At 45.5% G+C, this 25,167-nt stretch overlaps 1 protein-coding gene across 5 annotated transcripts in view; it reads right to left on the minus strand.

Annotated features, from left to right (window-relative positions):
• Nucleotides 1–2,344: 2,344 nt before the first annotated feature.
• The window catches only part of ARMH3 (armadillo like helical domain containing 3), a 125,320-nt gene continuing 102,497 nt past the window's right edge, over nt 2,345–25,167 (minus strand). For 4 of the 5 annotated variants that reach the window (XM_086616949.1, XM_086616947.1, XM_086616946.1 and 1 more), the window contains 2 exons: nt 8,734–8,850; nt 2,345–2,820 (listed from right to left, as the gene is read on the minus strand). In XM_086616949.1, coding sequence (XP_086473075.1) covers nt 2,728–2,820; nt 8,734–8,850 — 210 coding nt within the window. In that variant the 3' untranslated portion in view covers nt 2,345–2,727. Of the gene's footprint in view, nt 2,821–3,180; nt 3,264–8,733; nt 8,851–25,167 lie in introns of those variants that run through there. The other variant, XM_086616948.1, reaches the window with a different exon arrangement.

Here is a 25,167-nt window from a genome sequence, read left to right on the forward strand (position 1 = left end):
GATATAGGAAAGTTTGAGGCCACCAGCCACGTCCTGAGGCTGAATGTTAGAGTTAAATGACTTTCTGCTCACTTTAAGCTGGTCTCAAAACACAAGTAGTAGTGTGGTGTTAACAAAACAGGCAAATCTGCAGCAGAATCTGTGAGCAGGAGTTTGCCGACACCAGCAGCTGAGACACCATCACACCATGCACAGGTGCATCTCTGCATCCCTCGCTCACATCCATGGGCTCTCAGCCATGCCCGTGTTTGTTTTCCTTACCAGCAGCCCCAGGGGCACGTAAGAGGCAGAGGCTGCTCACCTGGCTGGTACCTGCAGCCTGGACCACAGAGGCACCTCTGAGCAGCACCACGACCTCCCTCTGCACAGCCAGCAACAGCCCAAGCAGCCACCAGCACGCCAAAAAGTGACAGGGCCACCCCCATAACTCTCCCCTCTGCAAAGGACAAACACCACACGCTCGGGACAGGCAGGGCTCTGCTATTTATTGAGCTCTAGGTTTTATGTACATCCATTTACAGTGCTTGGTTCAGTGACAGCGTGACAAGAGGATGTGTGTGTGTCATAGCTTTCCCCAGCTCAGCCTTGGACGAGCGCTGACCTCAGGAGCTGCTCCCAGTCACAGCCTGGGCTTCTCAGTTCATCCCAGCATGGAAGTGCCCTGGGGCAGATGAGACCTTTGACAGTGAAAAGCTGAAAATCCCAGAGGTTGCCAAGGCAGACTCATCCCCAACTCTCTCACCTATCCGTCTAGTCTCCACCTAAGCAGGATCAGGGAAAAGGAGGCATGTGGACAGCAGGGTGACTCAACGCTCCGACAGCAGCGATGCTGAGGCTGCACGTCAAACCCCCTTTAGAAGAAACTCCCCCCCTCAGAGGTCAGAGTGTCTAGCAAGAGCTCCCCATGCATACAGACAACAGTGCCATGTGCTGCGTTTTCACTTATTTGCCACTGGAGAAGCTGCCTCCTTCTACGTGTCCTGGCCTGTTCTCAAGCAGAGGGATTTTAAGGAGCCTGCTTGCTCTCCCAAGCACCATCCCTCTGACATGTATACATTTCCAAACACTTGCATGGCAGGAAAGCAAATAAGTGTCTGGCTTAGCTGAAAAAAGCCAGACAATTCTGCACTGAGTAAAGAAGCCTCTGTTGGGAGAAGCCTGTGCTCCCAAGGAAAATGTACGGTCTTTATCAGGTGCTGTGACCAGTGGGTGGCCAAGGACCCAGCTTTCACTTTCCCATGCTCATGACAGGTAAAGATGAAACATTAACGCAATTAACACACGTTAGCATCAATAAGCCTTGCCTAAAAACAGTAGTAAATGAGCGTGACATTCACACCACTCACACTACTCTAACCTACCAGGCTGAGAGCAGGACTAGGCACTTGTTTTCAAAAAACTGTTTTCTAGGAAAAAGAAAAAGTGAACCTGGGATGTAAATAACTTCTCTGCTTCAGTCCACCAAGTCAGGACAGATCCTACCATCGCTGCTGGGAGCTGAAAATGCACGAGCAGGGAATGGGTGTTTATGCTACGTGTTCCTGAGTTGGCAGCCTGACACAGCACTTGGAACAGGCTCTGCTGGACCTGGGCACCTCTGAAACACTGGCTCTGGTGCAGAAAGATCCATCTGTGCTCCAGAACATCATCCCAGGGCAACTCCTTAGGAAGTTCTCAGCAGACTGTTGCTGCAAGTCATTTGGTGAGGATGGGAGGGCAAGCTAAAAAGTGAAGTAACTACTTCTCCAGCTGCATTTTAACTGCGTGCTACACACAAGGGAAAAATTTGGGACTTCGTAGCTCATGAAGATCACCAGGCACTTGCAAACATGTGCAAGGCAGACGTTCCTGTGAGGAAGAGTAGGATTGTCACAATGCAGTCTCTGATGGGCAATAAGGGGAGTGGGGAAGGGAGTCAGCCTGTCGTCTGCCCCATGAAAGAGGAATATCTAAAAACGTCCCTCAACCTTAGAAACAGCAGAGATGAGCTGGGCTACTGGAAGCAACAGTGACCCCGAGCAGAGCTGGTCTCCAGTTACAAAGTGCTCTGTTTGATGACCCATATTCTTGCATACTGGCTCAGACTGGATCATGTAAGTCAACAGTGTGGAGGCAAAATTTCTTCTCCAGTAATCCGATGGCTTGGTTCAAGTGACACCTTCTGACATCAGCAGCCAGCAGTGAGCAGGGCCTGCTTCTTGGGGAAACTGTTTTATACCCCAAAGCCATTCCCAATGGGATTGCAGAGGATTTGACCTACATTGCGGGAGGGTGGGTTGATCCCGGCTGATGGAAAAGAACAGCCCTCACCTGTAGAGCAGACGAGTGATCTCAACCCAGAAACGTCTCACACAGCTGGTCTGGTTTTATTATTTTGGTTGTCACCTCTCCCCAGCTCTGCTACAAAGGTTTCTAGTGCATCTTCCCTGAGGCTGCGGAGGGAATCTCCCATTGCTGTGTCACAGGAACAGCTGCCCACCCCCATGGCACCTTACAAAACTGCTTCCTCCTCCTCCTCAACATGCCGATCACCTCTCCTCAGCCCCAGTCCTGTTGAAACACATGCCTTTGGGATCAAACACACAGCAGCAAGGCTCTCCCCTTTGAAGAAGAAACGCAGTCTCTTCTGCAGGCGGAAGGCAAGAGGCGGCCAGCTGCAGATCTGTAGTGTCCCTGCCCAGACAGGCCCGGCTCTGGTCAGCCCCGCGCAGTGGCTGCGTCCACGCTTCAAGAGATCGTAGAGAATTCCTTCAGCAGCAGTTCCTGGCTCAGCGTGTTGAAAGCAAGGTTCTTCCTCACATTGATGCTGATGGACCGAACCTGGCAGAGACAATACAAGATGTTTTAGCCAAGGGACTCTTCCTGGCTCTCTGTGAGCATGGCAGCTTTGACACTGACGACCACCAGGTTCAGCATGAAACCGTTCTGCATGCTGTTATCACCCAGAGGACTTGTTGTAGCCAGCTCTCACTGAGACTCTGGCTTAGCAAGGAATCCCTGAGGGCTAGCTGCTTCCTGCAAAAACAGGAATGTCTATAGTGACGCCCCAGCAAGGAGTAAATTCCAAATCAGAGAGGGATGGGAGAGGAGCATGTCTGGATGCACGAGCTATGACATGCTTCCTGTTCCGGGGCAAAGTGATGGGGGAAGTGAACACTTCCAGGCTGCAGCTGGAAGAGGATTTTCTACCAGTGCCCACTGGAGTGCCAGCCAGCATTCTCCTGGATGAATGCAGTGCCATGGCCTCTATCCTGCTCCAGAATCTGCAGAGCCAAAAAAAAAACGGAGTCAAGGAAAGGATACAGGCCATGCTACTGTGCTTTTAACACAAATTCCCACCCAAGCTGGCACAAAACCATGGGTTCAGAGCCAGCTGTGTGCCTTACACTTAAAGTTGGCTCACTATCTATCTGAAGAAGAGACACCTTTATCCCTTAATGATGCCCGGACTTCTGGTCACCCGCAGAGTCTGCGAGGAAGAGCTGGGCAGCCCTGTTGTGCAGCAACTTCCCTTCCCTTCCCTCTTTGTGCCTGCAGACTCGTTGGCCGAACACGCAGGCCCCAGACTGGGCTCAGTCTCAGTTGTGCTCGGCAACGAGAAAACAAAGTCAAACATCATCTGTGTCAGCGACTGTGCAGCAGTGACAGAAAGCAAAACTGACACAAGCTCATCCAAACAACGGGATTACAGTTCCCAGAGACTCAGAGCCTGTGATAAGGTTGTTGCTGACCTGGTTAGTGTTTTGTGCTTTTTAAAAGCACTGGGGGATGAATTATATAGAAGCAGAACAAGGAATCCAGCAGTGGGGGCTGGAAGAGCATGTTAGCAGTGTTTATACTGCTGAGTGTCCCACTTGCTGCCCTGGTGAGAAAAAAAGAACAGGAGACAAAGCTCCCAAAAAGGCAGAATGTGTAAAAAGTAGGAAACAAATCAAAATATGGAAGGCTAAAAGGGAAAGTTGTGAAATGAACCCCAGTGAGCCCCACTGAGACCCTAACAACCTGAGCAAGCCAACAAAGATGTCTACACTTAAAAGACAGAATATTTAAGTTTTACGGCTTCTGCACAAAACACAAAATCTTCTTCATGAGGATGCTTGGCAGAGACCCCATGCATCTTCATTTCCTTGCAGCACTTCCTCACCTCTCTTCTCTTGGTGTCTTTTGCCTTATTCCACACTGAAATAGTTTGGGATCAAGGCCCAAAGTAGCCACAGGTTAAACGTCGCTGCAAGTGGCCTCCAGAATGCTGGTTTGCATTGGGCTGTCTCCTGCCAGGAGGCAGGAGCTCCACTGACACGATTCAATCCCAGTCCTACCAAGGGCTCCCCATCTCAGTGATCTGGCCAGTTCTGACAGAGGCAGAATGACACGGCTTAATAGACGTGGAGAGTCCTCTGCCCTGGGGAGTGCCTGCAGAAAAGGGCCAGATGCTACTAGAGTAAGCCTGAATCCTTATTATGACTACAAGCATTTCTATGGGTCACAGTAACAGAAAGAACAAGCAGAAATGAGCTCCTGGCCTCTGGAACTGTTGCCGGCAGCCAGGCACCAGCAGCAGAAGACGCCCAACTTGTATACATATCAAGGTCTCCAGGAAGGATGTGGCAGCAGTCTCTACAAGCCCAGAAAGGGAGGCTGGAGTGACACATGATGAAAGCACAGGGCTTAGCCGAAATTGTAGCTATGGGGCAGAGCACAAGAAATCAAACCTGTTTAGTTTGCAAAGAGAAGGTTTAGGAGGAACAGAGCAAACACTCTCCAGTATGTAAAATGAGGTCAGAAGAGAACAGTGAGTAATATTTCTCTGGCTCCCCAGGGACGGGGCAAGAAATACTTAGCTTAATTTAAGACAAAGAAGATTTATGCTGGAAAAGAGGAAATGCTTTTAAACCTATAGGTTGTGAAGCAGTAGAGTAGATCACCTGGGGCCATTGCGAAGCTCTCTTCACTTAAAGACAACCTCAGGTTTCAAGAGGAGCTTAGACACAAACTTTGGTCAAGAACAGTATAAATGGACTTAGATCTGCTTTAACACAAGTTGGGGAGAGGAGTGGGCATGATAACAACACATAAGATGACTCTGACATTTCTACAAATCTCTGCCCAGCGTTTCTTCTGCTCTGAGAAAGCAGGCAGCTCTGAGCCGATCAGCTTAAAAGGTAAGAATAGCTCAAATTAGTGTTAAATCAAGTTATCTCCAGCACCAGGGCTCAGCACAGGGAGCCAGAGCTCATCTCCCTTTTGGGGCTGGAAGACCAGACAGTGACACAGGGAGGTGTCAGCCTGTAACAAGGATAAACTTCAGAAGCTTCCTGCAGTCTGGCTGAGCTGCTCCATACATGAGGCTACACCCAAGGAGTCCTCCTAGATGGTGGTGCAGTGGGCAGACCAGTCCTGGCCATCAGAATTCTCTAGAGTGGCTTATACAAGGGGCCAAAACCAGTCTCAGAGAGTAAGCTCAGAGCTGAAACATTCATTCTGCAAGGACGTAAAAGCAGAGCATGCGTGCTCATTTGCTTCTGTATGGAGCATGCTGGAGCACACGAAGGCCAGAAGAGCTTTTAATTTTTTTTTTCCTCCCTATTAGCAGCTTGGATCACTTTTAACCCACTGACTTTGAAGAAGCAGGAAATGCATGAAATGCTGACATCACCTGGAGAGCAACAAGCAAAATGAAAGAACGGATGAAGTGGTGGCATTAACCATGTGAGGAAAACATTATTCAGTTCTAATTTTGTGTCATTATACTTGGATGTGCAACACTGTACAGACACTCCTGTTTCGAGGCAAGTCCCATCAGTTAAACCTGTTTCCAATCAACAAGCAGCTCTTAAGAAATTTGTACAATGAGAGGAAGGTTTACACTGACTACTACATCTAATTAGAAGTCAAATTTGTGTGATTTCCCCTGCAGAAATCAATCCCTCATCAGTCACTGCAAAGACAGTGAATGTTTTGGAAAGATGCTGGATTTCTTTCCACACATTTCTCCAGCTGCAATGCAAGGGTCCAAAAGCTGACATCCAAACCATTCATTCTATCAAAGCAGTGTAGACCTCAAACGATATCCCTGAGAGTTCAAAGGAAAACTAGTAAAAAGTGTTAGAAAACAGGAATCCTAACTTCCTTTCTTTAGCCCCTCAAAGGCAGCACAACAGGTCAGAAAACCCAGCTGATAAAATGCTCTGCACATCACCTTCCACCACAAAATGGCTGCAGTTTCGCAGGCCTTTGAAAGCTTCTTTGAAAAGGGAACGGGAGAAGAAAGCAGATTTTTCTTTGGGATTAGCAAGAAAGAGCAGCGCTGAGGCAAAGCCAGAGAAGAGAAACAGTGCATTAGCAAAGCACGTCAAAGAAGTGAGAACAAGATTTCTAAACATAAAGGAGCCAAGAGAATGGCTTGAGGAAGTTTCTGCTCACCCACTTAATGGGAGCACAGAGAGATGAAAAGGCAGCCGAAAAGGAAAATGGCTCCTGCATGTCATTCCCCACCAAGAAGGATTTGCTTTAATGCAATCACACTGACAGAGATAAGAAAACCAGGCAGAACCTGGAAAGAATTATTTGCAAACAGATCCTGTACAAGAAGACCTGATGGGATCAGCATGAGTTTGGAAACCATACTGGAAACCTGTAGTTCACCACCAGTCCTGTTCCTTTGGCAGAGCCCACCAAGAAAATTGCAGGAACTTCACTCTGGCCCCTCCATGAAATCCTGCAGACCTCAGCAGTTAAACACAATGCATTGGGTAGGGGGATATTATCCAACAACAGACCAGCAACGGAAGCTGAAGTAAAGGTTCAGAAGCCTCGCAAAAAGGAAGCCAAGCACCTGGTTTGAAAAGGATATGGGGAGGACAGGGCAGAATTCATCCTTTTTGATGAGTTGTTTGAACAATTAATAAAGCCATCAGTTACCACGCACCTAGAGGAAAGAAAAGCGTGGAGGATGGGAGGCCAGCTGGGTTTGCTGAAGACAAATCATAACATATCAGGTTGATTTCCCGCTGTGTTGAGGGAACGGCTTAATGGAATGCAGGGGATTTTCTGTAGCTGTGAGTAAAGAACATTTAATAGGGTCCCAATTCTCAGGGCATCTAGAGAAATGTGGATTAAACAGATTCACAACTGGGTCAAATCAGCACATTTAGACAGTAATTATTCAGGCTTTCATATGCTCTTGAGGAGAGGGTCCCAGGGGTACCTGGATGGGCAATTTTCAGAAGGCAGTTTAGAAGGGACTCGTTATGCTAAACAGATTCTTAAATGATACAAAATTGGGATTTTGGGAAAAAAAATTGGGATAGGAAGAAAATAATTTTAGCTGAAGTGTTTTGTAGCTGTGATGATCTTAGGACTGAGAATGTCATTTTAATCAATTGGCATGATCAACCTGAGCTTCTGCCAGGCCAAGTGGAAAGTGGGGCATGCAGGAAGCATGGCTGAGCAGTCACGTGGCCAAGAGGCTGGGGAAGGAGATGCTGGCTGAGGAGGGCAGGAGCCTTTGGGACAGAGCAGATGACAACAGAAACATGAATGTGTCTTATTTCCAGGGTACAGTAATAGAGAAGTCCGTGTCACAGGAAGGCTATAGCCAAATTTCTTTGCATGTATTCCAGATATGGTATCAAAGCAGGCTAGAGAGACAAAAACAGGAACAAAAGAACACAGAAAAACGGCATGGAAGTGACTGCAAGTGGTTTTGCCTGTATCATACCCAATGGCGGTGCTGGAATGACCCAAAAAACATTAAAAAGCATTCTGTAAAAGGAAGCAAAACCAATTCAGGCGTGCTTGCTCTGGAGCAGAGTACACAGAGGGAGGCCTTACATTCCCAAACTCATGCAGACTCATGACCGAGTGGGTAGGCATCAATTACTCATCAGTCAGGAGGGGCAGAGCTGGGAGAGAGAATCAGCTCTCAAACTGGTGGAGAATGCTGCCAGAGCTAGAGATCTCTGCCTTTGCTGAAGCTGTAATGATTCAAAAGCGAGGAACAACAGGCGCCCCTCACATACCAGTCTCTACAAAAACATTGCCTCCCTGGTGATATGGCCATCGGACAAGAAAATGTTGTGTCAGGGCTCTCTGGAGCAGAGTGAGCAAGATGTCTTGCTGAAGAATACAACCATCAACCCAAATTATTTGGACTCAGTTTTGTCCTTGTTATATTATTTTTGTGGGGTTTCCTACCATTAGTCGTCTGCTCTGGCAGGGGGAAACATTTCTAGTGAATACCTTTGCCTTCTTTGCTTGGGAACCCTATTTTGTGAGTGATGGAGGAAAGCAACAAGCAGGCACGTGTTTCGCCAGCATCACCTACTCTGCTCAGTCCCATACTTTGTGGTCCCCTTAATGACAGCAAAAAGGCTAAGTTGCTCTGTGTATAAACCCAAGGTGGGAGCGGTCTGCTTCTCCACTGTGCAAATTTACCACCACAAAGCACAGTGGTACCTCATGGCAGAAGGGACAGAGACTGATGGGCCGGTTGCTGGCCTGAGCAGTCCAGTGGTTCCTCCCCAGCCATGTATTGCAGGGCAGAGAGCTCCAGAGACCTTTCAGATCTGCTGAGACATGCAGTGTCTGTTCAGATCCTATTCCTGCCCTGTCTTTGGAGGCAGCCCAATGGAGTAACAGGGCTGCTCAGCTATACCCCAAATGCCGCTGCCCAGGTCATAAGCAAAGGCTTTGGAAAAAGGTTGTTGATTCTGCAGAATCAGGGCAGCTTACCAGCTCTTTGAAGAAGGCAGCCTCTTTATGCTGCTCTGAGTAGCGCTCGTACTGGTCCAGTCCATCTTGCAGTTTCAGGGTCAGCGTGTCGTAGTTGGACCGTACCACTTCCAAAACCTGCCAGAGACAGCCAAATACAGCAGAGGAGTCAGCATCCACAGACATCTCAGCATAGGAGGGGCAAGGTTGAGACAGATCACAGCTCTGGCTCCTGTTTTTACAACATACATGGCTTTAACAGCCAATATTTGGCTCATGAGTAACAACACGGAGGGGGGCACTAAAGTCTTCCTAATGTCAGTAAGGAACAGCCCTCAAATTTACAGAGTTTCTCCATTCACGAGTGGATGAGCCTATATCTATGACAGCAGCAGTTTTCCAAATACTATTATGTCAATAGAAGTAGACATGATCTCATTAATTTAATCAGCTAATTACTATGTGTACACCCAAATGCAACACAGTAGGCACTACGCAAACACAGGTTTGCTTGACCCCACGGTCCTACCAATGCTACTCTTGCCAGCACGCCTCCCTCTTGGCTTGCTCATCTCCATTCACAATCTGCTGAACTGCCAGCTCTACAGCTGCTCAGGTCGGCCTCCATACAGAGCACTGCAGTTCCTCCCTGACAGGAACAAGCTTCTCACAGGCACTAAGAGAAGACCAACCCTGGTACGGACTCTGGTTTTGGAAACAGATGGAGATATGAATACAGGTCTTCCTGCCCAGGAGCTATTTTATTATCTGCCTTCCCTGAAACCAAAGTACTCTAGCTTACATTACTGTCTTACTCTGCTCCTAGCACTGGGCTATACTTGCAAATTCATAGTTACACATCTCTGTCCTGTTGAACTATTCATTTTCCTCACTGGGGAACACCAAGAGGGACTCCCACAATAGTTTTTAGCTTCAAAGTACTGCATGGAGAAATGCATTCCTCAAAGCATTTGTGAGATGGTAAGTAACAATAATCTTCCTACCAGGAACCATCTAGCTCAGCACTTGTGGGCAAAACATATGCTTGAAATGATTCTCTTAAACACATGAACTTCTTCGTTGGGCTGTTACCATTTGATCTGAGCGCTAAACAGAACATCAACATCTGAGGTTTGCATCACAGTAGCCTCTGCTCATGAAAAGCCTCAGCCAGGAGGACTAAGTAGTATAAGGTGCAAAGGAAGAGGACCCTGCTCCAAGGCATCACAACTCAGAAAAGATCCTACGAAAAGCATTGCAGAGGATTTAACACAACAGGGACCAGAACAATAAGGAACCCTTCTACTTCTCCTCTTGTCCTCCCAACAACGTAAAACTACCCTCAGTTACCCTTTAAGGCAGCTGGCAGCTCCTGGCCTTTACAGGACTGAATCATGTTCTTATGTCCTTTACTCTAGGAAACCCAGACTTGCTTAGGTTTCCTTCAAAAGCTTGTTTCTCCCAAATTTTGCACGTGGTAGTGGTACACAGAGACACCCATGCAAACACTTAGGAGCAGGCTAGGACCTGAAGTAGCAGAAGCCACAGCATCATCCAAACAAGGACTGAGGGGTAAAAAAAGGGTCCCAGAAGTGGTTCCCAGGTGAGATGGTCACACAGAAGACCCTCTTTGCAGCTCAGCTGTCCTCCAGCACTGCAGAGGCAAGCTAGGCATAGGAATCAGCATTTTGCAATGTTATTTAAGAACAGCCTGTCAGCGTTCTGCCGCTGCAAAAGCACGCAGCCTCCTCTCCAGGACTCATTTCCTAATGCTGTTTGTTAGCTCCTCTGGCAGAGAGGAAGAAACCCCTGCAATGACAGCCATCTCCAAATTCAGTCTGGCCTTCCTGTTCCTGTGTGCAGAAGCTGCGAGAAGTATCACAGAGCCAAGAGCAATGATGAAAGCAAGCCGCCTGGGTACAGGAATAATTTACTCTGGGATGCAACTATCCACTAGAGATGGAAAGTAATAGGTAACGCACCTTCTGAGCAATCAAGAATCTAGTAGCTTGCATGAATCAGAGGGCTATGCTCCTGTCAATCTGAGGAAGTCAAGTTGACCAAGATTAATCAGCTGCAAGGGAGAAATCTTGTTTGAAAGGTGAGGAGTAGAAAAGGCTTCTCCAGCAATAACTCAGAGTGGAGGTATTTTACCCAGGTCTACCCTACTCCCCAGGAACCTTCTCTTGGGCTCCTCTTCACTCCTCTGTGCCTCCAGACACACAGCCACGCGTGTGCCATAGGGGTGCACCCACACAATGGATGTGCATGCTTCTCCACGAAGAATCAGGACTCCTCCTTGTTAGCTTTGAGTAGAGATCTCTTCAGACACTCAACAGAGGCATCCTCAAACCACAGGAGGAGCAGTAATCTCAGAGGGCAACAGCGAGCTCTGTATCCTTTAAATCAGCCGTCCTATGTCACCTTTGAAAGGCAGCTAAGAACTCAGTTTAACTGACACTCTAGGAGAAGGACAGGGAAGAAACGAGAGGCCTCAAAGTCTCTGCTGTGTTACCTACTATTTATCGTCATCTCTGCAGTGAACTTGAGATCAGCTTATCCCTTTAGCTACGTATTTTCATTGGCTTCCACTCCTTATCTCCTTTAATTATGAAACAGAACTTAAAAAGAAAGGGTAAGTTAAAAATAAACAGCTTCTCCTCACTGCCTGATAATTTCCCTTTCTCGCTGCTGCTGAAAGAAAATGCTACGTGGGATCTGAGATAAACCCACTCACAGATCATTTCACTTCATGCCTTATAATGGATAGGAACTGTTACTGAGATTAGGACCTGCCATCCTTGAGACGATTTCATCTGCTCTTTAAGATGTGGCTGCTAGACAGAGGACAGGTTAAAGAGCCACAGAAGGTATTAAGAGCATCTAACATGAAGGCTTGAAAGGCATCAGCTTCCTACACAGATGACAAAAACTCTCATCCTCTGTGTAACAGAAGATTGCGTGTTAGCATCCTTTGCCCTTCTTACACACTGCTTTGACTTTTGCTCAGGAAAGCTGCTGCAGGAAGAACACCTTTTTGCGTTAAAGACACGAGATCTTTATCTGTACCCTTCTGTCAGGTACAAAAGAACTAGAGGAATTTAATTTTAAGATTAAAGCATTTCTCCTTCAAGGTCTTGTCTGACCTGGTCTTCCTAGAAGTGTCTATAGCAGACTAGAAAACATCAGTTCCAAGATGGTGAAGTATGAATAACTTAAAAAGGAAGAGACTTTTAGCTGGACTCTTCCACAAAGATTTTAAATAGTCATTCAGCTTTTTTAAATCTCATGAGCAGCTGGAAGAACACCACTTCTAGTGTCAAGCAAAGATAGAAGAAAATGGACCGTAGATGACTTCCAAGGAGCTTCTCAGCAAGCAACAGGGAAGATAAGATGTGACACTCCTCAGACTGCAAGGATAAACATGCAGGGCAAACTATTTTTTAAAGAAATGCTCTACTGCATCTTTACAGGGGAAAAAAATTAAGTGCAGAGGAGTCACAGCCTAAATCTCTTTTTGCAGGTTACCTTAGGGGGATCAGAGTCTTAAAAAAGCAGTATGACAGAAGAGAGCAACTCAGACATGGTCAATACAAGAAAAGTGGAGGCTGCTGAATTCCTTTTCTGCAGTTACCTGTATCGGCCCTAGAGGTTACATTTGCTCATTTACGCCACTGCAACAAATCAGAAATCAGTGGAGCTGCACCACTGTAATTTAAAGATAATTTGCCATCAAATTAACCCCCTGCCCCACCACTCACTCACTGACTGCTTTCCAGAAGTTCCACAGAAACATTAGTGATTCAGGTCCCTGCATATGTGTCCCCAAATCAACCTTTCAGGAACTTCTCTGAACAGCAAGTGTTTTGTGCAGCACTCAGATTCCAGCTTCCTCCCTGCAGCTACAACTGCCCATGCCCCATAACTCTCCTTCTCCAGTAACACCGATAACCTGTGAGTAGAGGCATCTCTCCAGGTAACACAGCAAGGGGGCTGGCTTACTACAGAAGGGCTGATGTAGGGTTTAGCTCTCCGCAGCATCCCACCCATGCCACTGCACCCAGAAGAACAAGATTATTTCACAGAGGTTTTGGTTTCTTACTTTGCTGCATCCACCAGCTTACTGCTACCTTGCAAACTGGACAGACAACCTCCAAAGGGTCATCGGACTCTTGTGGACACAAGCTCTGAAACTGGTTCCCCCAGAATCAACTACCCCTGCCCTAAAGTCTTCCATGTTCAAAACGGACCGTGCTTTGCTGTACCATTCTCTACATACAGGCTCCTTTCTTACTGCAGAGCTGTTCCCTCTGATTGATCCTCAACAAGAGCTGACTTGCTGTACTCTCCCAGGAGAGACCAGACCTTCTGGATGAGCCTGTCCTGGGGAAACAAGGGGATTGCATACAGCAGTCTCCAATTCCCATCCTGCCCAGGAAAACACAGCCACTGTTAGCAGCAAAGCCAGAGCGGGAGCTGCACTGGCAATGAAATCTAATGGGCAACATGCAGAACAAGGGCCCATCTATCTAGCAGACACAGAACGCTTCACTGCTTAGTAACTTTTTAACTGGCAGAATCTTTCATCATCTACAACTGCAGTCTCTGCCTTACTACAACATAAAATTAGAGATTTCCATCAATTCACAACACCTAGCAAAGGACTTGGTGGGGTAGGTTCTGGGAAGCACGCAGGGTAATGGCAGAAGACTAAAGAAAAACAGAAGCAAGAAGAAAGCTGTCCTTTTAATCAGCGCAGGAAAGAACAAGAATGCAATCAGTTAGCATTACCAGCACCTCACTAAAGCCTCTCCATGCCTGTAAGACAGTCATTAGCTATCGTGGCACAGCAGCAGTTGGAAAAGAACTGACTGAATGATCTCACATCGAACAAAATGCAAAAAAAGCCACCAAACGACGAACAAACTCCAGGTTAAAACGCATTTGCCCCACACACCAACTCCATGTGGCTCACACGGCTGGGGCAGGAGGAGGGTCTCCAGATCAGACCTAGCAAAAGCCCTCACAGGACAGAAAGGCTGAGTGCTTCTGTCCCAGCTGTCCCACGCTGGAGGATGAAGCAGCCGTTCTATGGGGCATGTAATGCCCTCACCAGTGCCACTGCACGGACACGGCACAGGGGCCAAGGGCAGCTGGGGACAAACATGCCTTGTCCTCTCTACAGAGGTGGAGTGCCTGGCCCTGCCTGAGTACCACAGAGGGAATTACGGCAGTTCCACTTCCAAAACCTAGGCGAAGCCCAAGATACCATGAACAAACTCAGCAATCTATCCCCTCAGCTCAGACGATGAAGGCTGTAGGAACAGACATCAGGGTTTCCCTCTTCTAGCAGAAGCCTGATGTGCATTTTACACTGGAGTCTTCAAACTGGCTTGTTTACTCCAGGTTTAGTACAAATCTTCCCCTTTTTATCCCCCACTAATCTCCACAAGCAACTCATAGTCCCCGAGTGTTTTTCCTAGTGAATTCAACTGAATAGGAACGTTTCTCATCGTAATGAAAAGGCTGCTGCCACCTGGACTACAAAGAGGCTATTGCCTCTCCATAATAAAGTGCCAGATAATTGACATAAATTTTACAGTAGTATCTTCTAATTAATATGGAATTTTTTTTTTTTTTTTTTCCAAACGGCATCACACTTCTCACAGAACAACTTAAAAGCTGCTGATGCAGGCTGGAGTCTTTGCTAGAATTAATCCTCAGAAGTGCTGAAGACAAAGCACACAACTAAATAATTAGAAGTTAAACAAAAACACACACGCACGGCTGCCACATTTCCCAACGGACTCTGCCCAGACCTCAGCTGCACTCATCATCTTCTCCCTTTCCTCTTTCACTGTCTGTAGGAGTCAAGTTCAGAGAGAGGATCCACTAAGACTGCCAGCGCTACACACGTGTGCTGGAACCAGCTCCCATTTACAGCAACTTCAAGAAAAGCACCCACCCGAGGACAAGCAGCAGCACAGAGCTTTTGTTGGACCCAACACCACCTTACCTTTTTGCAGCCCTCCTGAAGCTAAATGCAGTGCTGATCCTTCAACACCACCCTCACCCCCAAGCTGATCAAACCATGAGTATTAATTCCATGTTCATGAATGCTAAGAGGAAGAGGAGGAGGATGTTGCTATGACAGTGTAACAACTCAGATTCCCAAGATATGCTGTGTGTATAGCACACATCTATGGATCCAAAGGATGCAGAGCAGGTCTGGTGCATGCTGTGGCAAAGACAAAGGTCTAGGCTTGAGATGCAAGTGTAGTCATGCCACATACATGCAGGATGCGCATCACATTGTCATTCCTGCTCCAGTGCCCCAGATCTCCTGCATTAAGCACCTCCTGCTTGTACTGCTTGCAAGTGGAGGAGTTACAGCCCTCTCCTGCTGCGGGCTGAGAGTATGAGGCTGCTCAGACTTAAGCCTGTCAGAGTCCTCACCAGCTCACACAACTGTCACTCTCAGAGTAGGAAGCATCATCCTGTCTGCCCTGAGGGCATGAAAAATTCCTGGAAGGAGGATTTTTCCAACAGTAAAAAGCTCAGCTAGCCAAAAATATTAAGTGACAGCAATCAAGGACAAACCTGAAGCATGAAACAGGAGTGCACCGATACAGGATGCGCCAGCAGTGCTGGGCAGTAAGACACAAGAGGTCGGTCTTGGGTCATAGGAGGGAGAAAGGTCTGCAGAGGTGGGCACAGCTGCTCATGAGCCCCAGGATGGCACTGCACCGTAAATACATGCTGCTCCAGTGCTGACTGTGGAGAAACACAAGCTGATGGGAGTCAAGGGAGTCTCTTGTTCAGTGTCTGGAGCTGGGCAGATGGACAAGGCTGAACAGTGCACAGCAAAGACGAGTGAGCCAGGAGACAGGGAGAGAAGGTGCCTCACCCTGCTTTCCACTGCTAAGGTGAGTGCAGGGAGCCCTTGCACACAGTTCCCACCAGGCTACTCAGACACTTTTTAGTTCGTGTTTGCCAATCTTCCTCTGCTCAGCTCGCTAAGCATTAGACAGGACACACTGTGTCTAGGAGCCCAGGGGTGAACGGTCTTTGCCCATCAGTTTGTCCTTCATCCCTGCCAGTCACTCCTGGCAGTCCTGCTGTGTTCACTGCACTACTCTGCGCCACTGCGCCCAGCCAAACATGAGGAAAGACTAACTCTCCATGTCCCAAATCCTTCCTGAGAATTGCTTTTAAACATTTGAACTTGAGTGGTATTGAAGTCCAGGCCTTGCCACTTCTCTACACAAGGCAAAGGTTTTGATTGTAGATAAAAGGTTATTATTATTAATATTATTATTATTTTACTTAGCAACATCAAGAAGGGACGTTTCACATTCCCTTTTCCTCACCTCAGCATAGAGCCATTCTGTCGGGCTCAGATGATACACAGTAGCTCAGATGTTTGTTCAATGATCTCCCAGAGATCTGTGATCTTTAAAGGAACAAGTCTACAAAGTTAACAATTTCTATCCATGGAGTGGGAGGGTTCGGTTACAGTCTTTCTCCTCTGCCCACAGGTGACTCTTCTGAAGATAAATAATTTATAAGCTCACTCAGAAAACGACTGTCTTTCTCTGAACTCTGCTGGCAGAAATGGCATCCCCTTTTGGGACAAGTGTTATACGCTTCAGAAATGTTTTTAAACCACAATCTATTAGAAGCCTAAGGAGTTCAAATCTAATAGGGAGAAAAGACTCACTGATCCAACCAAGCTGGAAACCATACAGCTTTGAGAAACATCCCAAAGCCAAAACTGTTAACCAGCTCCACTCAGAAGCAGCTGTAAAAGCTCAAAGCAGTGCCCATTCCCAGCTCTCATGGGACAGGCCTCCGCAAGATTCAACAGTTACTTTAAGAAGCAGAAAGGCTGCAAAGGACAAAGGTAAGTAATGACAGAGACATATGGTCACAGAGACCAGCAATGTGCACAGCTTGCAGCAGGCTTAACTTGTAAAAGGTACAGATAAATAGAAGACATCAATGTGGCTGATAACCCTTGACATCCCTGTGCATCCATCACTAGGGCTAGGGAGTCCTGTGCTAGGAGTATGACACCCTATGAGCTCCAGCAGTCAGGCAGCTGAAAGCCCGCTCACCTCACCACAAAGCCTATGCCATGGATCCTTTTACTACAGAGTAATTTCAAGAAGTCATGCCTACACACACGGCAACTCCCATACATGTTAAATGCACTTTGCTCAAGGAGCAAAAATGCACTTGGCCTCACACTACTTCTTCTCAAGGCTTTTCTCAGTTTCATGGATAGGCAGTGGTTTTACACTAATCTGCATATCCCACTTGGCACAAAGAACCTGGCACTCTGCGGGGCCCTGGGTGCTCTTCCCCAGACTGCAGGGACAGGCTCTCGAGAGGAAATATAGGAGGCAATTCTGTGTCATTCAAGGGAGGAAAATGGGTTCTGTGGGTTTCTGCCAAGAGAACGAGCATTCATCTACTGGCACTTCCAAAGCCCAGGCAGGGAAAAAGAAGTCAAAGATCCTGAAACAAATTATCTTTAAAATTATCAAGTAATAAAACGAGCACCCTCCAGAGCAGACTTTTAGATCTGGATGGGGAGATTTGCCAGAAACTGAATGAGATCAACTAAGCTTGCCTGTTGCTAGAAATTTTGAGGAAGGCAGGCAGCAGCCAGGATGATGGCAGGAGTATAAAACCCTGAGATAGATAGATTTGCTATTTTGGAGTTACAGCCCATTTTGGAGTTGTGAACCCTTATCTCCAGCTGGTGGCATTTATGAAAACATTTCTCACTGCTAGGTACGTAAGAGCACTTGCAATTCTGGCAAGGCTTGAAATGCACTGCAGATAGCTACGGACCGGACCGTTAATTTTTTTATTTCCCCATTGTGCTTACAATTAACTTAAGTGCTGAAATGTGATGGGCTGTTCCAGGAGAAGTTTTTTTATCTACCAGCTGCATTCTAGCACAGTAGTAAATCAGCTGCTGTCACCAAAACATCAGACAAGAGGGAGAGAGCATCCTCATGCTCACTGTGCATATTACCCGTTCAGCCTAAGTGGCTAACCAGCATTCAGCAAATGAATGCTGTGATTTGTGTACAACCTCTGGTGCAATCCTCTGTTTACAGATTTTGTTCCTCTGTACACAGAGGAAAAAAAAAAAAGCAACAACCAAGCAGCAGTAGCAGCAGCAGTAGCAGCTCTCCAGCCCCAGTTAACTGACCAAAGTAAGACCAGTAACTTTGGTGCCCAAAACAAGATAAAGAGAGTCGTGAGCTGCTGCTCCAATCAAACTGAGAAGCCAAGACATACAAAGCTGTTACAGAAATCAAAGACAGCTACAAGAACCTAAAAACCAAAATTTTAAGAAAAGGTCAGAAATAAAATCTTTCTAGCGCCAGCAGCCAAAAGGCATTCTGGCAAACGTTGAAACTCAAACGCGCAATTTTCCGTTCAGGTTGCCTCAATGAGGTGACAACAGGATACCTGATGTACACCAGAGGAAACTCATTCCTAGTAAAGAAATTCAAGTTTGCCCAGAAGACAGTTGGCTCAGGAATAAGGCTTATAGAGAACAGATTAAGACAGGGTATGCAATAAAAACCTTTTCATTCAATCAAACCCCGACAGAAACAAGTGGACTGTTCCATTTTGACGAAACCAAAATCTAATTGTGCACAATGGAAAAACAACGAGAAGGCTTATTCTGGTTTTGGTCTAATCAAACATTTGCAGTCATGGGAGGTTTCTGGAACTGTCACCTGGTCAGGTTCACATGAATCAGCAGAGGATCCAAGAGAGCATGTGCTCCTTACACAGCCACTATGGACTTCTACAGGATATAATGATTGACTTAGAAGCATTCTCACCAGGACTCTGACTTGAAGATCAGGACGAATGAAAGGAGAACACAAACACTCCAAAAAACTACGGAGCTTGCCATGCATTTGACTTCCTCCCACCTTGTTCTTTTACAGCAACTAGCAAGCCAGCGGCCTCTGCAAATGCTACTAGTACAGCCCTGGGTCTGACACTTGCTGAGAAAAAGTAGATGTTAACCTCGCTTGTTACCTTTTTTTTTTTTTTTAAATCATCAGAAATCTTATTAAACTTGGTTTGCACAACATGAATAAATTTAATTAAAGGAACCAGCAATGCTAAATAGCAATACATGAGAAAACTGGCCACAAATCAAGCAGATGCTGTATATTTAAAGCAAGTCAAAACCATATAGGACATGCCAGAGGAATACCCAGCTAGGATTGGGTAAGAAAGTAAAGCATTTTGAGGGGCAGAGCTTAGAAAGATCAGTTCTACAGCTCCAACCTACATTTAAGCTATTAAATAGAGACAATAGAAGGCCAGCTGTTAATTGCACAATGAAAGTGATATAAGGCAATAATTCAGTGGCCTGAGGAGATGCAAAGAAAAGACCAAGAAAGAGGAAATCAAAGCTCACCTGCCTAACTGACCACACATGGAAAATGAACTCAAGTCCATTCTAAGACAGGGAAAACAAAAACTTTTGAATACAAACAAGAAGTCTGCATAGCCAAGACGTCAGATGAGCAAATAACTGTTTGATTATCTGTATTATTTTATAGTTCTACAATGTCTTTTCTGAAGCAAGGGCACTAGAATCGATACACAAGATTTAAAACATGGGTTATCACAGACTTACATAGTGACAACAAAGTACTCTTGCTTTAGTTTTGTCCCCTCTCTAATAATTTCTGATTTTCTATTTGCCTTTCTGACCACTGCTGAGCCTTCAGTCAATATTTCCACGCTTCTCACAGTGACTCCAAGAGTCCTTTTCTGCATGGCAATATCCAGCAGACTTAACTACAGCTTAAAGACTTTAAGAGACTTATAAATTCAATCTGCAAAAATTCCTTCTAAAGATAGAGCCCAAAAGAAATAGATTTATAGCCAATTGGTTAGCTACAAATAGCTGAAGCTACAAATAGCTAGAAAAACTGTAGTAGCAGTGTGCTAAGGTAGCTAGGTAATAAGGAAAGGTGGGCAGTGCTTGGAAGTTTGTGTGACTCAACTCATGTAAAAGTTTTAGCTATTAAGGCTTTTGTAAATCTGGAGTTGGAACAGCCAGCTATAAGCTGCGGGATGATCCTTATAAACAGAAAATCCTGTGGTGAAAAGGGAACTTCAGTTGCAAAATGTCTGCTCTGAGGCTGCAGTTCCAAAAGTGTTTTAAGTCAATCTAAGTGCAGGCCACCGAAACTGCAATACGAAGCCTGGAGTTTCTCCTTCAAAGGCACTTATTTCAGAAATATGGCATTCTAGTGTGCAACTCAGAAGTCTCTTCATCCTGGATGCAAACACTGAGGGCGCTGATGACCAGGCACAGTACTGACATCAGGACTGAGACGGCAAGAAGGAACAAAGATGACTGTGCCCTAGAAATTGAGAATGTAGCTGTGCAAGTTAAGTTTATAAGAATTATGACAGTGATGAAATTCCTACCAAAGAGATGAGATCAAATCTTTCCCGACCAAGTGACTGCTTACAAAGCCCAGACACACTTTGGAATCCTACTCTACTCTCTATTGCACACAGCTGGAGGAAAAGGAAAGGACAAAGTCTGTGATGAGTGCAGAAATAAGAGACCCAAATAATTTCTGATACGACACACTGAAAGAGTGAAGCTTGTTAACGTTTTAATTTGTTAAATTATCCCCTTTTGTGCTGTTGGAATATGTAATTCTTTTTAAACTCCATCTGGGCAATGACCAGAGCTGAAACAGAGTGAGATGGTTTATGCTTGGTGGCATTCATAGCCAGCATAGAAAACGTCTTTTGCCTGTAAAAAGAGAGCTGTTTAAAGTTGACTGCTAAGTTAATTCAAAAGGAACATTTAAATGGCTAGTGGGACAGCTGGAAATACAGCGGCTTCTATCCAAGATAATCACTAGCAAGGGCAGGCCTGATGAGATGCTAAACTTCGTGCCCTGAGACACTTCTTGACTGAAGTGGAGATGTGCAGGATAGTTGGCCAGCAGAGAGACAGCAAGGGGAAACTGAGATGGAGCAGAGACTTGGGCATGGACCACACACAGAAAACAGGTCAGAGGTTTCTGAGAAATGAAATGGTCTGCTGCTTATTACTGCCCTTCTCAGAGAAAGAAGTCTGTGTGCATTCTCTGAAATAAACATAGAGGCACCAAAAGTTGCTGACGCTCAGTTTCTTCTAGTCATTCCTCCTTATACATAACAGGAGCAATCAGGGCCCAAGAAAATAGCTATGTCTCTACAGAAGGATTCTGGCTACAGTAAATTTTGCAGTCCAAAGATACTTGGAGGACAAAAAAGGCTTGTGTGCCTGGGAACTTAAGTGTTTATCCCTGCAACATTTGTTCTGCTTATATCCTTAAAGCATCAAACTTACAATCTCTTCAGCACCAGTTTTCTCACAACTCAGACACTTATAACAACAACCCCAAAACTCCACAGAGGACAAGTCCCTTCAGAATGCATGGCTGAGACTGAAAAGAGGCATCTTACCTCTACGAGAGCCATGGTGTTATCTCCACAGACGTTCAGATGCTGGATGGGCAGGAAGGACAGGACACAAAGTGGTAGTTTCTTGCTAATGGGCCAGATAAGATTATTGTGTTGGCTGTATGCCCACCATGGACATTCAAGGAAAAGGCGACTCGTGCTGGCACTGGACCCATTCTCTCCAAAAGGTGAAGGAGAACAAAACTTACGCTTCTTTTCCAAAGCACCTTTAGCTATTGAATTCTTAAGTTGAGCTAATCAGTACGCAGAGTCGCAAGCTTGAGAACTACTTGTCCGCAATGCCTGCTCTCTGAACCAAAAACATGCATCCTTTGCTGTCACAGCTCTAAACTGAACCTGCTGGCTACAGAGATGGGATGTATTTGTACACACAGCACTACTGAAGACTTAGGCAAAGACGATGCCACTCTCTTGGGGATAACGAGTTGATCACCAAAGCTTCCACTTTCTCTCTAAATTTCTCTTTTGCCATATTCCTTGGTAAGTACCTGCAGGATCTGTAATAGAAATACCATCTCCACGGTAATTTCTGCGGTGCTTGGAGGACACGATCGTTCTACAGCCTAAAAATCCCTGTGAGAGGATTTAGTGCTCCCAAGTGCCTCTTGGACATCAAATGTTTTCAAAGCTATTAGCTCTGATGGGTTTTTGAATAAGGCTTAGGGAAGCCACTCGCTCGGTATCTCTCATAAGAAAAAGGTAGCTCTGACCTGGTAGAATAAAAACAACTGAAAAGGAGGAGGAGGAGGAGGAGGAAGAAAGCCCACACAGCCCACGTTCTCTGCAAGCAAGGAAATGAGATTTGATTTACTCAGTGATTCTGAGGTGTGTTCAATTTCAGCTTGAATTTCTACTGCATCAATTCAGCTTGGCTGAGCAATGTCCCCATTAGAGACTGTCCAAAGCAATATAAGGGGATCCACACAATGATCTTTGAAGCTGAAGGTTCAAAACCTTGGTGAGGTGTTTTTTTTTAACATATTTTTGCATATGCAACCCACAAATGTGTGTCTTCTTGGAAGTTAGAGGAAGACAATATAAAAAAGCAATTAGATACAGTGCATACACAGCTCCTTATTGTTGCCAATTAATCAATTTATTTATTTAGCTCACTGGTTAAATTTCCTCTTACTACACAACAGAGAACAACTCCAAGTCTATGTTTTCCATGATTCAATGGGACGAGATGACAAGCAGAAGTCACTCACTAAAAGGACTTAAGGGCTTCAGTTCAGGGATTAATAACTCAGCTGCTTTTTCTCCAGATTTTAAAACCACTAATTTGTACTGCATCAGCTGGTGGTTTTATTTGCACAACTATTTTTGTTTTAATGGGAATCTTAAACTCTGCTCTTCCCAAAATGCTGCTGCATTGCCCTCTTAATATTATTCTCATATCTGAATTTTTGACTATTTAAATAGGATTTCACGCTTGCTTAGCAAATGTCTTAAGAAACTGCACTTTATACTAATACACACAAGTTCAAGTTCTACTTGACTTTTCCTAACTAACCAGGCATATCAGTTGAGCAGTCCCCTCAGGAGCTCAACACCACTAGAAGGTAACTTGGGTGGAAGCTTTGGACGAGGTCTCTCTGTATCTCCAACTCAGTCTCACATTCCAGAGAAGCTCTACAAAACCTGGAGTTTTCATGCATTTGATCACATCGTAACACACCTTTAAGGTGGGATAAACTACAGGAGTCCATTCTCATCCAAGGTTAACAGAACCAATTTGGTACCACACTTCTCCTGCTGAGAAACCAAGTGACAGAGGTTGAAGGGGGGCACATCTCTGCACTTCTCTGCAGAAACTCTGATCTTACAGTTCTGAGAACCATTCGCAAGGGGAAGTTCCAGTGAAACAGTGCTATAATTTAACCCTCATGCTCTGTCACCTTGGGCTGTATGAATAAAACCCAAAAGCAAGTCTACAGGTTGAAAAATTCAGGTATTTCAAAGTTTTGGGGTTTATTATAAATCTACAGTAGCCTGAACTGGCATCACTCAAGAAAGACTCAATGCCTTCCATATGCCTTTTTAAGGACTGACTTGTGACTCTGCCTAGAGCTTTTGTTTGGTGCATTTTTATAAATGGTAATAAGTAGAGCTGTTCACTTGGTTTACTGCTTCTAGACGACAACTGCCAGCTACAATCAACTCAGAGAGAACAGGAGGGCAGGGCTGGCAGCAGCCACAAGATGCATCATAGCAGTAAGCCATGTCTGGGCATTAGGAAGGCTGCCATCGTTCTTCCTTCTCTCTAAAACATGTCAAAGGCACTAGTTAACAAGGTATCCAAAGCACACAAAAGCTACGAAGAAAGATGTCCCTAGTGCTCTGTTAAGGCCCAATCCCAAGACGACTACTGAGGCTTTAGGAGCCTGCTGAACTCTCCCAGACACGAGTCTCCAAAACTGTCTGATATTCAGGGAGAATTCAAAGATCACAAGAGCTGCAGAAGTGAGAAAAGCAGAAAGGAAATAAAGTGACCTACTTTATATTCTGCTATCACATGTTGAAAGAGACAGGATCGTAAAATGCCAGAAGAGGCACATGTAAAGGAATCCTCTCAAATGAGTGTGCCGTCAGCAGTGTGATGGTACACAGCCCCCCATAGAAGAAAGAAGGGCAGGGAAAAACCCAAGTCAAATACTGTGCCAGAACAATGATTCAATAGCCAGAGAGAGGGGAACATACAGCAGGAGCTATGCAGAGTAAGAGAAGCCTGCGATCTGAAATGCCACTCGTCACTACCCCAGCAGCCTTTAAAGCCTCTGCCAGGAACTGATCGCCTTTTCCGAGAGCAAGTGACAGAGGAGAGGTGTGATCTTAAATATTTTGCAGATATTTCTGCAGCAGCTCTTCTTGACTTGGTATCAAGAGGCAGGGCACAGGAATCTGCAGCCATCTGTGAGCACCTGGGTACAACTATGTAAGGTCACTGGAGATACAGTTAATGCTCCAGAGTCTGTATTCACATTTTAAACCACAACCCTGTTGAGAGCTAGAAATTAAGGCCTTTTTTTCTGTGACAGTACAGGCAGGTGATGTTTCTTCCCCCTTTTTTAAAGGGAAATGGTATATAAAAAAAAAAAAAATCTTCCCACCCCTCAGATTTGACTTCATAAATTTTTGCATCTTTTGTTTTTTAAACAAAGATCAGGATCAAATCAACTGGCCATTTTTCTTCAAGCATCTTAACCTGACCTTCTCTAAAATCATCACAGAACAATTTCTCCCTGACATATGTAAGCTGGAGTCACAAGGAGTTACGATCTGATGTACAAAAAGCATGGCAGCTTCGATTCAGGTCTGTCAACACAACAGTTGCCTCCATCTTCAAACTACGCTTCACTCAAGTGAAGGGTTTCTGGGTGAGGATGAAGGACCAGGCTATATCTCAAGCTAACAATGCAGCTGAGACAAGACCACAAGTTTCTAGTTCAACTAAACAACTGACTTCCTGATGAACAATCGGGACAGGAGCAGTCAGCAGTTCAGTACAGTGACCGACTTCATGCCAAGATGTTTACTACGGCATTAACCAGCCAGCCCAAGTATCACTAAGTCCTAGTTCTGAAACATTAACATATTAAATAATGACAGACACACTTTAGGACTCAAGCAGTCCTGGAATATTGTCCCTCTGGGCACTACTGAGGGTGGACGGCTCAGCAAGAACTGGATGATGTGGGAAACCGTCATCAGCTGAAGAAATTAAGTTCAGATCATGTTAATAATCTCCCCTGCAAAAAGTGTGTCATGCTCAGGTGTCTGTGAAGACGGCTGAGATGAGGCATTTTTATTCTTCTGAGAAGGGGAGTTTAGCCCAGCAAGAGACCTAAGTTTCCTTTCTATGCCTACAAAGCAACTTGTAGGTGGAACTGTAATTAAACAGGTCCATCACTT

This window comes from Tauraco erythrolophus, chromosome 9 (assembly GCF_009769465.1).
Source record: "Tauraco erythrolophus isolate bTauEry1 chromosome 9, bTauEry1.pri, whole genome shotgun sequence".
NCBI classification, from domain to species: Eukaryota; Metazoa; Chordata; class Aves; order Musophagiformes; family Musophagidae; genus Tauraco; species Tauraco erythrolophus.